At 44.9% G+C, this 15,445-nt stretch overlaps 1 protein-coding gene across 1 annotated transcript in view; it reads left to right on the plus strand.

Moving 5' to 3' along the window:
- The window catches only part of LOC116985128 (anoctamin-2-like), an 83,122-nt gene that overhangs the window by 55,429 nt on the left and 12,248 nt on the right, over positions 1–15,445 (plus strand). Inside the window, exons 16-20 of the mRNA XM_033039594.1 lie at positions 8,655–8,729; positions 9,218–9,419; positions 12,084–12,195; positions 13,983–14,040; positions 14,180–14,280. Of these exons, the coding sequence (XP_032895485.1) occupies positions 8,655–8,729; positions 9,218–9,419; positions 12,084–12,195; positions 13,983–14,040; positions 14,180–14,280 (548 nt within the window). The remainder of the gene's footprint in view (positions 1–8,654; positions 8,730–9,217; positions 9,420–12,083; positions 12,196–13,982; positions 14,041–14,179; positions 14,281–15,445) is intronic.

The raw sequence follows: 15,445 nt of genomic DNA on the forward strand, positions 1-15,445 counted from the left end.
TCAACAAACGTCTGTTTGTTTTGTTGTGGGGCTGTGGTGCATCAACAAAGCTATTTGACCGACTCTTGGGATCGTGAGCGCTTGGTGAATTAGGCATGCCTGCTGCAAAGAGCAAAACCGTTTAGTCCCATTTGATCAGCACAAGCAAGCTTTATGGGAACACAATAATGTACCATTAGACCTTTATCCTTCCCAATAAAATGTGGCAAGTCATCTCCAAGCTTCCTTGTGGAGCTTTGGAATTGACCACCTCTGTAGAAAGCACAGATCACTTGTGGATAGAGTTGTAGATCTGTTCCTAGCACAGTGTAGTCATTTCAGTGGTGCATATTGTCTCATTAGCAGCATCAAAACAGACGTCATAATCGTCTTTCATGCTCCTGAATTAGATTAGATGAGATTACATTTTTGCAGATGTGAAGCGAAGGCCAAAGAACACAAAGGATATTAAAGGAAAGATTTGCATTATGTACATCCTTTAACACCCTCGGGACATTGAAAAAGGCGCCTTAAGTGCTGGAAGCAGTGCTGCAAAAGACTCTAGGACCCCTCGTCAATCGACCTATCTGGGCACCACCAGTAAAGTGATGCTCTACTGTCTAGCTGTACATAAGAAAGTTTCTTCTGACATGGTTGTTCACCGTTAGTGGGAAATATTGTACTGGGACTAGACAGCACAAGCTATGAATTAAAAAGTTATCACCAAGGAACGTCAAGAGGTGTCTTGCGTTTCCATCTCCTTTTTGTTGTATTTCCCATTTCTGTGGCAACTCTGCACTTGTTGCGGAACGGTTGTGTCTACTGATGGAGTTTAACATTATTTGTTGGCGTGGTGACCCAGTTTCTGCGCACCAGATAGCCCTTAGTGATTATAAGGTTATCCAAGTTAAGGGGCTTTGCTAATGTACTTTGACAATCCTTGGGATATAAAGAGTAAATGAGGTGCAATAACAATATTTAAAAGACACTTGGACAGGTGTCCGAATCATTTCTTGATTAGCACGGGTGTTGGGGGTTATGGGGAGAAGGCAGGAGAATGGGGTTAGGAGCGAGAGATAGATCAGCCATGATTGAATGGCGGAGTAGACCTGATGGGCCGAATGGCCTAATTCTGCTCCTAACACTTATGAGGTTTGTGGAAAGTTTGAGAGAGACGTGGGACAAATGTGGGCAAATGGGACTATCGTAGATGGGGCATCTTGGTTGGCATGGACGAGGTTGGCAGAAGGATCTGTTTCTGTCTCCAGAACTCTGGTGTGCCTCATTGCCCTGCAGTCTCCACACTGTTAGTTCAACAAGTATTTTTGTGATTCAAGAAATTTCTAGCCCAACGTCTTAATAATGTGAAAGTTTTATACTCAATGCTTGTGTTACTGTGATTAGGCTTGAGTTGAAGAGATGCATCCTTGTTTTAATGAGATCCGTATCTGTCATGTGTAGGAAGGAACTGCAGTTGCTGATTTAAACGGAAGATAGACACAAAAAGCTGGAGTAACTCAGCGGGTCAGACAGCATCTCTGGAGAAAAGGAATATGTGACATTTTGGGTCTGAAGAAGGGTCTCGACCCGAAACGTCACCTATTCCCTTTTGTCAGAAATGCTCTCTGACCCGCTGAGTTACTTCAGCTTTTTGTGTCAATCTACATATCTGTCATGTTGCCAGTTGGTGCCTGCTTTAATGTGACCACACTTTGCCCTGAACTGCCAATGATAAAAGTTTGGGAGTGGACGGGTATGAAGTTTCTGGTACTGAGACACACACATGGACCTCTCTGGAGCACAAGGGGCAATGCCTTCACCACCTAATTGAGCCAGAGGAGAAATTTGAGGCAGATAAAATAACAGCGTTTGAAAAGACATGCTACATGGAGAGGAAAGATTTAGAGGGATATGGGCCAAATAGCATAGATGGGGCACCATGGTCGGCAAGGGCAAGTTGGACCGAAGGGCCTGTTTCCGTTTTGTATGCCTGACTATAAATTACCTCATCTCAATGGATCTTGCATGGTTCTCATCAACTTCCACACTCACTCAGTAATGAGGTGAACAACAGTTTCAGGGTGCCACAACACGTAACACTAGGAGCTATAGATGCTGGTTCATGAGAAGCAACACGAAGAAAAACGAAGCTGGTTTAACATTTGAATGTGGAGATTAGGCACCTGATTTCTTGCTGGCATTTTTTCCCCATTTACTAAAGATGAAAAACATAGCAAGTTGTATTGATTTTCACACTTGCATGTGTTTATGCACTTTCCCTCCTAGATTAGGAGCACAAAATCCTCAACTTGCCACAGTAGGACAGTAAATTGCCAAGTCCACAGAACTGTGTTTCCTCTCCACTGTTGTACAGAAATCTGAGAGCGTGGTTCCCAAATACGTTGCATAGATTTGTTATTCATTAGTGCTAAGTAAGACCTTCAGAAAGGCAGTGGGTCGAGCTGCTGCCTCACAGCGCCGGAGACTTGGGTTCGATCCTGACCTCGGGTGCTGTCTGTGTGTGGAGTTTGCATGTTCTCCCTGGGACCGCGTGGGTTTCCTCCGGGTGCTCAGGCTTCCTCCCATGTCCCAAAGACGTGTGGGTTTGTAGGTTAATTGGCCGCCGTAAGTTGCCCTTGTGTGTAGGGAGTGGATGGTGAACGGATCTCTTGGACTGCCCGGGCAATAATCAAGCAGCCACACATTTACTGTACTCAACCTTACCTGTGCAGGTTGGGGAGCAGATCCTCACTCCCTCCCAGTTGTACAAAGCACAGCATTATATATACACACTGAAATCAGGTGCCACTTCTCCATTCACTGCACGAATATAAAATTATCATCGAGGGGGAGGGGGGCAATCATGTACAGGTGAGCTTGATCAGTTGTTTCTAACACATGGACTTTGCACGATGGCGAAGTATGAAGACTCAAACTCTGGGGATCTCTTGGCCAGCTCTCACCTCAAAGGTCTGCAGATATCTCTGATGCTTCATCCTGGGAGGTACTCTCTACCACTAACCTTGAGCTAGTCTCATTGTCACCACTGACACAGATGTTGTTTAGTCCCACAGTTACCTCTCACAGTGTCTCTGGCAAAGAACAGTCCATGGATGTGATCTTATGACTTGGGGCCACATTGTGAATCCATTTGTGTTCAAGAAGGAACTGCAGATGCTGGAAAATCGAAGGTACACAAAAATGCTGGAGAAACTCAGCGGGTGCAGCAGCATCTATGGAGCGAAGGAAATAGGTAACGTTTAGAGCCGAAACCCTTTGTGTTTCGGCCCGAAACGTTGCCTATTTCCTTCGCTCCATAGATGCTGCTGCACCCACTGAGTTTCTCCAGCATTTTTGTGTACCTTGTGAATCCATTTGTTGTTTTCCATGACTAAGACCATAGAACTAGTGTGAATGGGTGATCGATGGTCGGCATGGACTCTGAGGATCGAAGGGCCTGTTTCCACACTGTCTCCAAACTAAAGTCTGCAAAATGTTAAACGTCCCTAATCTATGAATTATCTAGACATAGTAGGTACATACAGCTACTGACTTTTCATGCCTAATGCAGATGGCAAATAATTAAAAAAATAATGCTCTGTGTAATTCAAATTTCCATTTCAAACATGTGTATATCAACCAAAGACTTAGTAGAAACAAGGAACTGCAGATGCTGGTTCCTATAAAAAGGGAACAGTCTGAAGAAAGGTCCTGATCCAAAACGTTACCTATCCATTTTCTCCCGAGACGCTTCTTGACTGAGATGCCAAGTTACTCCAGCACTTTGTGTCATTTTTTCCAACCAAAGACTTTGCCAATCCTAACCGACCCCTTTGCCGCTCCCTGGCCTTGTTTACCAGCTCGCGTATCGTGCCGACAGAAGCAACATCATCATCTCCCAGAGAGCAGGAAGAAGCAGAGTGGTGAAATGATTTCACTACTGCTGCAGGTGCATATTTCTAGTGTAATTGAAAGCATCTGGGTTATTAAAATCAAAACCAGGATCTATTCATGGAATTGTTAAGTGTTATGAAGTCCGTTGGTAAACTTTAATCCTGGCACAGGTGCAGATGCTAACCATCGCACATCTAAAGTATGAAGTGTATGGTGTTGGCAAGAAGGAATTGCTTTGAAATAGAATACAGCCAGTGCACCTTCCCAAGAATGTTCCAAGAGAACAAGCAGGAATGCTTTCCTGAGTAGGTAGAACAAAAAGTACTCCAAGCCCTGGGCAGTGAAGTGGCCACTCAATAGTTTTCACAACTCATTTTCAAGCTGTTTGCCACAATTGGTAGCGGATCACAATTGATAGATGTTTATACTAGTGGGAGAGTCTAGGACCAGAGGCCATTCTGGCTCGGAATAAAAGGACGTCCCTTTAGAAAGGAGATGAGGAGGAATTTCTTTAGTCAGAGGCTGGTGAGTCTGGGGAATTCATTGCCAATCCATTGAATTACTCAGTTTTTCATTACAAAAGAATGAAAGGTATAAAAAGAACAAATCGAGGCCAGCAACGATGATCAGGGAAAGGTGGAGCCCACAATGATCCATTGTTGGCTGTGGAAGAGGTGATAATGAGGACTTGCTGGCTTTGATCTGGTCTTTTCATACCATTCATTCTTTTGTTCTTTGTACCGCCTCATACATCCAGTTTCCCTCTCCCCTGACTCTCACTGAAGAAGGGTCTCGACCCAAAACGTTACCTATTCCTTTTGCCCAGAGGTGCTGCTTGACCTGTTGAATTACACAAAACCCAGCATTTTGTGTGTCTCCCTGTTGTACCTGATCCTTTGTGGCCCTTTGCAGCTGTTCCTGATCCTCTGAATTTTCACCCAGAGAGTTGTGAATCTGTGGAATTCTCTGCCACAGAAGGCAGTGCAGGCCAATTCACTGGATATATTTGATATACTGGATAGTTAGATGTAGCTATTAGGGCAAATGGAATCAAGCGATATGGGGAGAAAGCAGGAACGGAGTACTGATTTTGGATGATGATCATATTGAAGGGTCGAAGGGCCGAATGGCCTACTCCTGCACCTATTTTCTATGCTTCTCTGACTAATGCCTCTCCTTTGCAAGAGGCCTGTCAGATCCATTTGGGAAGTGTTTAAAAGAAACTTACTTGGACTGGCAATAGTCATTGTTATGTCATCTAGATCTATGGATTCAGAGTGCGTGAGAGAAACAGTCAGTCTGGTTTATAAATGAATATTTATATGAACTAAACACAACTGCAGTTCATTAAGCAGATGAGCTTCACGTTTCCTCTCCTCCACCAGTTAACAGAACTGCCCATGATAATAATCAGATGTGTTTTATTTAAAGTGCAGTAATGAAAATCTGTGGTAGGTCCAGTACCCTCATTGAGGACATTGGATTTTGTCTCTGGAACTGATGAGTAACAATGCTGAGAACTACATTCTGGACTCTATCTTCCTCTTTGCTCTACCTATAATATTTGTGTTTAACTTTATTGTATTTGTGTAGTATTATCTGATCACATGCAAAACAAACCATGTACCTCAATATATGTGACAATAATAAACAAAATGTCTTCAATAATGTTTAATATTGTCACATATATTGAGGTGCATGATTTGTTTTGCATTGTTGCGCATCAGTTCCAGAGACAAAGTCCAATGTCCGCAATGGGGTAGAGGTGAATCGGACAGTACCCTAGCTTATGGAAGGACCATTCAGAAGCCTGATAACAGAGGGGAAGACGCTGTTCCTGAGTCTAGTAGTGCGTGCTTTCAAGCTTGTGATTAGGTACAAGAGTGGCCGAGAGTGAGGTAGGGAAGGAGAGGGGGCGAATTGGCTGGCAGAGTAGAAGCCATGGTGTTGCTGTGTTGGAGGAGCTCTGCTCTGGTAGGTGATCTCTTTGCTAATGATTCCCTGGAGGTGCCTCAGGTGTCGTTCTGAGACTTTGTCCCTCTGGTGCCCGTGCTACAGTTCAAAGCAGCCCAATTACTCGATTCCTGGTGTTTACAAGGACAGGCGAGAGTAATTGTCTGTTTCTGAGTGGAATCTTACATCAGCGCTGCAAGGAAAGTACTCACCCAGCACCCACACCTCCCCTGAGCTGTGTGCAAGAAGGAGGCACTTCAATTACAAAACAGCTGCTGTTATCTTACAAAGAACTGCAGGTGCTGGTTTACAAGAAAAGACACAAAGTGCTCGAATAACTCAGCGGGTCAGGCAGCATTGCTGGAGAACATGGATGGGTTATATTTTGCATTGGGACCTTTCTTCAGACTGATTGTAAGGGGGGGGTGGGGGGGGTGGGGTGGTGCTGGGAGAGAGGTGGGGCCACGACAAAGTAATAGATGGATACAGGTGATGAGGCTGAATGGCAAATGGGTAGACATAGATGAAAAGACAAAAAGTATGAGATAAGGAGAGTTGTGACTAGTAAAAAAACAGTTGCCGTTGTCTTGGTCGATTGTGACTGATCTGGAGAGGTCTAACACCAGTGAATAGGCTCATGGGGGTTCTTGTGTTAAATCTTCAATTCTGCTTCTCAACCAAAGAGTGAAGTTTTACAAGATTGTTCAAATATGTTTCGCATATTCCTCTTGGGTAGCTTATAACCCAATGGTATGATCATTGATTTCCCCAATTGTAGGTAAGTACAACTCCACCCCATTCTCCCCTGTGCCCCACCTGGAGGTGCACCTAGTTCACTCCTCCCCATCCACAATTCACAACTCTTCAATCCCTTTGTTTCGCACCTTCTATCTTTTCACCTTTCGTTTGTGGCCGATGTCCACCTATCACTTGCCAGTCTTTGTCCTGCCCCTCCTCTTTGTATCTCTAAACTAAACTGAACACAAGAAGACCTACAAAGCGACCAGCCTCAGCAGTATTGATTTGCAGCTTAATGGGTTATCCTGTTACAAGGCATCTCAGCATTATTTGAGAAATCACAGAGTAGTGATTAGCTCAAGATGTTACTCAGCCGTCCCTTCCCCCACCTCCCCCTCCAGACTTGTGCGTCGCATGAGAAGTTTACAATTCAATGGGGTTCAGTTTACCAGAAGGCGTAATGTTGGCTGTGTTGTGTTTGGGAGTTTGTCACTGTACCTGCATGTTGCCACCAGAGGGCGTGCATGTGCAGACAATCTTCCTGCCAGCATGATCACTGTTTATAGGCAGACACACCTTCAGAAGTGCAACTAGTACAGCGGTGGGTGTAAGGGGCTCCACGTACATGAGGATCAAAGTCCAGTCTGCTCTACTTGCTTGTGGACTTGTAAAAAAAAAAACCTCATGGCAGCAGCTGAAAGGAGAACCAGGAGTGTTAGTCAGTGTGTGACCCGAATTGTTGCTTATTCATTCCCTGCCTGACCTGCTGAGTTCTTCCGGCACTTTGTGTTTTGCTAAAGATGTCAGAATCTGCAGTTATTTCTGTCTCCTTGGCACCCATTTCTCAGTGTTAGTTGTTTTCAGACCAATACTTGCCTCTTGAAAACTCCTGATCACACACACTTGCTGGCGGGAACGGGGTACTGATTTTGGATGATCATATTGAATGGCGGTGCTGGCTCAAAGGGCCAAATGGCCTAGTCTGCACCTATTTTCTATGTTTCCAAAAACAATGGAAATATTCAGCAGGTCAGGCTGCATCTGTGGGAAGAGAAACAGCGTTAACGTTTCTGGAGAATGTTTTGCTTCCCATCGATGCTGCCAGACCTCCTGAATATTTTGATAATTTTCTGGGTTTATTTTAGATTTCCAGAAGTATTTTTTAATTTTCTATCTTATTTACCTGTGAGAACATCACTCTTCATTTGATTGATTGATTGATTGATTGAGCATGGATACATGCTAATTACATTTAATTAGTTATCTGGAGGGCAAATATTGTTCAGCGATCTTGTGCGATCTCTCTGGGAGGGAGCATGAATTTTCAGTGAAACCATCGCAAAGGGCAGCACAGTGGTGCAGCTGGTAGTGCCACTGCCTCGCAGTGCCACAGATCCAGGTTCAATCTTGACCTGTCTGTGTGTGGGAGTCTACACATTCTCCCCGTGTCTGCGTGGGTTTCCTCCTGGTGCTCCAGTTTCCTCCTGCATCCCAAAGACGTGCAGATGTATTGGGGGCGGCGGCGGACCCGACTTCGGAGGCTCGGCCGCGGGGCCCAGTGGACGACATCGTCGGGAGCTCGCAGGTCACAGGTTGGTGACCTGTTTTTCCGGAGCTCCCGCAACAACAGCTTCGTCCGCTGGACTGGAGGGCGGCAGCTTTGGCTGCTTTGACCACCCCGGGCCATGGAGTTTGAACCGGCCCGTTCGAGGGGCACGGTTGAGCCGCGGGACTTACTTACCATTACCTGGCGGGGTCACGTCATCGGAGGCCTGGATCGCCTCAGCACAGAGGGAGAACAAGGAGGGAAGAGACAAAGACTATAAGACTTTTGCCTTCCATCACAGTGAGGAGGTGCCTGGTGAACACACTGTGGTGGATGTTAAATTTGTGTTTATTGTGTGTTTTTGTTATTTTTATTATATGTATGACTGCAAGGCAACGAAATTCACCTCAGACCGAAAGGTCTGAATGACAATAAAGGATACTTGGACTTTGATTTTGACTTTAGCAGTCTTCAATGTTGTTCATTAATTACGTAATGCTCTCTTCTCTCTTTTTCTTCTCTCTCACCTTCCTCAACCCAACAGGCTGAGAATGAGAAGTTGACCTGGCGAGATCGTGTTCTTGGCTACCTGGGCAATTTTGTGTCGATTCTGTTCATGGTAGGACTGGCAGCACTTTTTTTGCAGTATCAGTACCCGAACAACATTTTGCTGAATTGAAATTAGTTTTGTTTGTTTGGAAAATGTCAAAAATTAAGAAGTGCCTCTTGCCCGACAAAGGTGGTACTTGTTGAAGGCAACAGCACGGTAACACTAGTGGTAGAGTTGCTGTCGTACAGCGCCAAAGATCTGGGTTTGATCCCGACTATGGTGCTTGTCTGTATGGAGTTTGTACGTTCTCCCTGTGACCTGCGTTGGTTTCCTCCGAGATCTTCGGTTTCCTCCCACACTCCAAAGACGTACAGGTTTGTAGGTTAACCGGCTTGGTATAAATGTAAAATTGTTCCTAGTGTGTGCAGGATAGTATAAGGGATTGCTGGTCGGTGCAAACTCGGTGGGCCGAAGGGCCTGTTTCCGTGCTGTATCTCTAAACTAAACTAAACACTTCTGGTGATATATGTGAACGCCAACGGTTCCTCCCTGTGCAGATTGGCCTGACGTTTTCCGCTGTCTTTGGAGTGATTGTGTACCGGATCTCCATCGCGGCGGCCATGGCAATGAGTACGCATGAGGGCACGAGGTCAAACATCCGGGTCACAGTGACCGCCACGGCTGTCATCATCAACCTCCTCCTGATCCTTATCCTGGACGAGATCTACGGCGCCGTCGCTGAATGGCTGACCAAAATCGGTAGGTCTGCATTGGGAGATCCACCCATGATGGCGGTAACATATGATGAGCATTGGAAGGCACTGGGCCTGTACTCGGTGGAGTTTAGAAGGAGTAGGGTCACCTCATTGAAACTTACCGAATAGTGAAAGGCCTGGATAGAGTGGATGTGGACAGGATGTTTTCACTAGTGGGAGAGTCTAGGACCAGAGGGCACACTCTCAGAATAAAAGGACGTACTTTTTGAAAGGAGACGAAGAAGAATTTCTTTAGTCAGAGTGAATTCATTGCCACAGAAGGGTGTGGAGGTGGTCAATTGATTAAGGCGGAGATTGACCGATTCTTGATTAGTACGGGTGTCAGGAGTTATGGGGGAAAAGGCAGGGGAATGTGGTTGAGAAGGAAAGATAGATCGGCCATGATTGAATGGCAAAATAGACCATATGGGCCAAATGGCCTAATTCTTCTCCTATCACCTATGAACCCAGTGGGAGCCAACCAACCAAGGCCATGCCGTGAAACGTGACGGGAGAGTGCCATTGGAGTTCCCTCCCTCTAGACCCACATTGGTAATCATCAGGGTTCATGATGGTCAAACCATAAGGAAAATTGTTAACATGGAACATGGAACATAGAACAGTACAGCACAGGAACGGGTATTTCAGCCCACTATGTCTGTGCCGAACATGATGTCATCACATTGATCTCATCTGCTTCTACATGAACCATATCCTTCTATTCCCTGCATATCCATGCCTACCTGAAAGCTGCTTTAATGCCACAATCATGTCTGTCATCACCACCACCCCTAGCAGCATGTTCCATATCACCAACTTGCCCCGCACATCACCATTAAACTTTCCCCCTCTCCACTTACAGCTGTGCCCTCTGGTGCTGGACATTTCCACCCTGGAAAATAGTTTCTGCCCCTATCCATGCCTCTCATAATTGTATATACTTTTACTCAAGGCCTCCCAACCTACGTTCCAGAGAAAACAGCCCAAGTCTGTCCAACGTCTCCCTGTAGCTAAAACCCTCTAATCCAGGCATCATTCCGGTAAACCTCCTGTGCACCCTCTCCAAAGCCTCCAATTCTTTCCTGTAATGGGGCGACCAGAACTGCACGCAGGGTCTCGACCCGAAACATCACCTTCTGTCCCGAGATGCTGCCTGTCCCGCTGAGTTAATCCAGCTTTTTGTGTCTATCTTCAATTATAGTCCAAGTCTGCCACTCCTCTCTCCCGGTGTTTGGGAATGCCAGTGGTTCAGTGTGACGCTGGCATGCCGCTGATGCCTGCACTCCACAGTTCCTGCTCCCCTTTGAACACACCAGGCCCCTCGTTCCCACACTCCCGTTGTCAAACTATGACATTGTTTCCCATGGTCCTTTTAAACTCACCTGCCCCCTGTTTCCCACGCTGTGTTGAAACGCGCCTGTTTCTGATTTCCCTGCTTCTTTTAAACTTAGCAGGTTCGTTGAGAAATTTATTACGCTGTTGTCAACCTCTTTAAAAAAAGGTTGATTAGAGAAGTATGCAATTACTGGGGAATAACTTCAAAGAGTGCAGAAAATCACCAGTGCAACACCACCAAGGTGTGCCGGATTAACAAAGGTTCATTGTGCGTACTTTAGGTGACTGTGGGATTAGATGTTGACTGATACATTGGTGGTACCTCCCCTGCTCTTGTCAAAGTTCCATGTGACCAGTGTGGGGGAAGACACAATTCTTGATCGCATTTCTCTCCTAAACAATGAGTAGGTGAATCGTGGACCAGAGGACATAGTGAAGGGGAAAAGATGTAACCGGAAAGTGAGGGGTAAGGTTTTCACATCAAGGGTGGTGGGTGTATGAAACAAGCTGCCAGAGGAGGTGGTTGTGGCTGGGACTATCCCAAAATTTAAGAAGCAGTTAGACAACTACATTGATAGGACAGGTTTTGAGGGATATGGATCAAATGCTGGCAGGTGGGACGAGTGTAGCTGGGACATGTTGGCCAGCTTGGGCAAGTTGAGCCGAAGGGTCAATGACTCTCTGACCTCTTGTGTTGCAATACCCCGGCTCTGCACACAGGTGGTATTTTCATGCTCAAGTCACCAGACTGGAACCTGAAACCCCAGACTTCTGTCGGAGGCAATTGAGGAATAGAGGGTGTTATGGGAAGAAGGCAGGTGAATGGGGTTAAGAGGGAAAGGTGGATCAGCCATGATTGAACAGCATAGTTGACAGGATGGGAGGAATGGCCTAATTCTGCTCCTGTCGCTTATGAATTGTGTTGAGATTGACCGTTGTAGGGGATGGTGTGTGGAGGTGACTAAAGTGGCAACTGAATTGCTGCTTTCTAGATGGGAAGAGAAATAAATCTAGTTAATGACCAGTCACAAACTCTGAGAATCCATCTTGTAATAACACACCACATGATTTGCTTGTGGCTGAAGTGTAGTTAACAATCTAACACATTGCACACCAATGAACAAGAGAATCCCAGAGAAACACATCTCATACTTGGCACAAGTTCATAGATCTTGCCTTTCTTATGACTCGACTTCCATCCAAACCCCGTGAAGCTTGATATGAGCGTCGTGATAAAAACAACTGCTGAGAGCTTTTAAATGTTTTCTGAGATTATTTTAATCAAAATCTGTTAAACGTACTAAGAGTTGTTTGTTATGTGTTTGTTTTGCAGAAGTCCCCAAAACAGAAAAGATCTTTGAAGAAAGGTTGATTCTGAAATCATTCCTGTTAAAATTTGTCAACTCTTACGCTTCTATTTTCTATGTGGCCTTCTTCAAAGGACGGTAAAGTACAATGGTTTAATGTTCTTTGAAAAGAATAAGAGGTAGTCTGTACTGGATCTTAAATCATCCTGATATGCCAGTGTACAATTCAAAGCATGTTTAAAGCAGTTTGATTCATTCGTGTGCAGTTGCGATCCATTTTCCTGCACAGTTGAGTTGATCAAGAAAATTACCAAGGAAATTCCAAGTGATAGCCTTATAATGAACGGGAGACAGGGAATGGCTGGACTTAGACTGATTGCCAGGCCCTGACGTTATGACCCAGTCCGAATTATAAGCTATTAATTAACTTGTTTTTTGGTCCACTAACTGCCATTTTGTTCCATGATTTTTATTTGATTGATCTGAGCATTCAGAATGTCTAAAGAATTATGTTTTGAAACAAATAGTTGATATAATTGTAGACATCAATTTGTTTTATAAATTCCCCACAATCTCTGGCGTTTCAGACGGAGAACAATCCAAGTCTCGTCCAACCTCTCCCTGTAGCTCATACCCCCGAATCCAGGCATCATTCGGGCAAACTTCCTCTTTTCAAAGCCTCCACAGCTTCCTGTAATGGAGTGACCAGAATTGCATGCAATGCTCCAAATGCAGCCTAAACAGTGTCCGACAAAGCTGCATCATGGCTTCCTGACTTCATGACTTGCCGATTGGAAGTTCCATCCTAATCTCATACTTAGTTCTTTTCCTGTTTTAGGATGTTTTTACTGCATTAATGGTTCTATATATATACAAACGTTTTATACGCTCCACTTGATGTCCAGCCCTATTCAAGCCAATGGAACTGAACATTGGACACAAGGAACTGCAGATGCTGGTTCACAAAAGACACAAATTGCTGGAGTAACTCGACGGGTCTGGAGAAAAAGGATGGGTGGCGTTTTTCGGGTTGGGACCATTCTTCAGAGTCATCTCTCCATGTTCTATGAATAGAACATGAACATCTATCCATGTTCTCCAGAGATGCTGCCTGACCTGCTGAGTTACTGCAGCACTTTGTGTCTATCTTCAGTATAAAACCTGCATCTGCAGGTCCTTTCTACACACTAGCACAGTGTGTGTTGGCAGCCAACACTTACGTTACGCTACAGACCATGACGAGTCTCTGTTATATTTCATTTTTCAGAAAGAGTAGAAATTGAGTTTATTTGGGCCTAAACTGTCAACTGACAGTCGACATCATGGTGAGACCCTCCACCACTACAGTAGTGTGGTATTTCAATTCCATGCCCAGCACTCCTCAGTTGATAGTTAGGTTTATTGTTCCATGTACCAATCTTTTTGCTGTACCTTGGTACATGTGACAATAAACTCAGCTATCAACCAAATGGTGGCTGGGCAGGGAAAATAAATACCACCCTACAGTAGTAGTGGAGGGTCACACCTTGATGCTGCAATATCATGAACGTTCAACTGATCATCTTGTTACACTTACTGCTTTCAAAATCCCTAACTTGTATTAACATGAATAGCCAATGCGATGAAGCACAGTTGTTAGGTTATTATTGTCACGTGTACAGAGGTACAGGGAAAAGCTTTTGTTTGCATGCAATCCAGTAAAAAAAAAAGACTATACATGAATACAATCAAGCTGTCCACACTTAGTGCAAGATACAACATTGAAGTCCGATTAAAGATAGTCCAAAGGTCTCCAATGAGGTAGATGGGAGGTCGGGACCACACTCTAGTTGGTGAGAGGACCGTTCAGTTGCCTGATAACGGCTGGGAAGAAACTGGAGGTTGTATGTTGAAGATTACGATAATTAGAACCTTTCTCTTGGCAGGTTTGTGGGTCGACCTGGGAGATATGTTTATGTCTTTCATAACTATCGAATGGAAGAGGTAGGTGGAACAAGCAGGATTTTATGTGCGGTGTTGTACTGTGGTATTGAATAATTCTGTGGGGTTCGCCATATTATGAAGTCTTGTGATTCATCTCCCGTAACATAAACCACTGTCACTCTCTCCTTGCTTCCACCAGTGTGCCCCTGGAGGCTGCCTGATCGAGCTTTGTATCCAGCTTGGCATTATTATGCTCGGAAAGCAACTTATCCAAAACAATATCTTCGAAATTGGAGTTCCGTACGTACTCTGCCTGATTCTGTTTTCTAGCCAAAATTATTTATCAGTTTACAGGATGTCTTGCAAACAGATCTTGTCTCGTATTACAAATGTAGAACCAAGGAACTGCAGGTGCTAGTTTACAACAACAAAAAAAGACACACAGTGCTGGAGTAACCCAGCAGGTCAGGTAGCATCTCTGGAGAAAATGGATAGGTGACATTTCTGGTCAAAACCTTTCTTCGGTGTTGCAGCAGTAAATCCTGATGATATTTGGTGATCTTATCCGGATATAAGCTGAGCCTTGGTCAGAAGTACCCTTTTGAGGCATGCAGGACAACAATAGAAATTTATTGGGGTAGGGTACAGATTTGAACCAAATTTCTCTATAACAACTTGGAAGTTAGAAAGGTACAGAACTGCAACAGGCCTTTCAGCCCACAATGCCCCCCCCAAGGTTGTAGAGAGTACAGAGGAGGTTTAGTTGAGATACAGCACAGAAACAGGCCCTTCGGCCCAATGGGTCCCGCTGACCAGCGATCCCGGCACATTAACACTATCCTACACCCACTAGGGACAATTTTTACATTTACTAATTAACCTACAAACCTGTACATCTTTGGAGTGTGGGAGGAAACCGAAGATCTTGGAGAAAATCCACGCAGGTCACAGGGAGAAGGTACAAACTCCATAAAGACAGCACCCGTAGCCGGGATCGAACCCAGGTCTCCGGCGCTGCATACGCTGTAAGGCAGCAACTCTACCGTTGCGCCACCGTGACCATTACCAGAATGATGCCTGGATTGGAGGTGTTAGCTACAGGGAGAGGTTGGGCAGACTTGGATTGTTTTCCCTCGAACACCAGAGATTGAAGGGAGATCTGATAGAAGCATATAAAATTATGAGAGGCATAGATAGATAGAGTAGACAGTCAAAACCTTTTTCCCAGGATGGATGTGCCAAATACAGTGGTCATAGCTTTAAGGTGAGAGGAGCAAAGTTTAAAGCAGATGCGTGGGGCAAGTATTTTTTTTTAACTCAGAAGACGGTGGAAGCTGATACAGTAGTGGAATTTAAGAGACTTTTGGATAGGTACATGGATACGGAGGGATATGGATTATGTGCAGACAGATAAGAATTGTTCCTTAGTATCATGTTCAGCACATATTGTGGGCAGAAGGGCCTG

The sequence above is a fragment of the Amblyraja radiata genome, chromosome 21 (assembly GCF_010909765.2).
Source record: "Amblyraja radiata isolate CabotCenter1 chromosome 21, sAmbRad1.1.pri, whole genome shotgun sequence".
Classification (NCBI taxonomy): Eukaryota; Metazoa; Chordata; class Chondrichthyes; order Rajiformes; family Rajidae; genus Amblyraja; species Amblyraja radiata.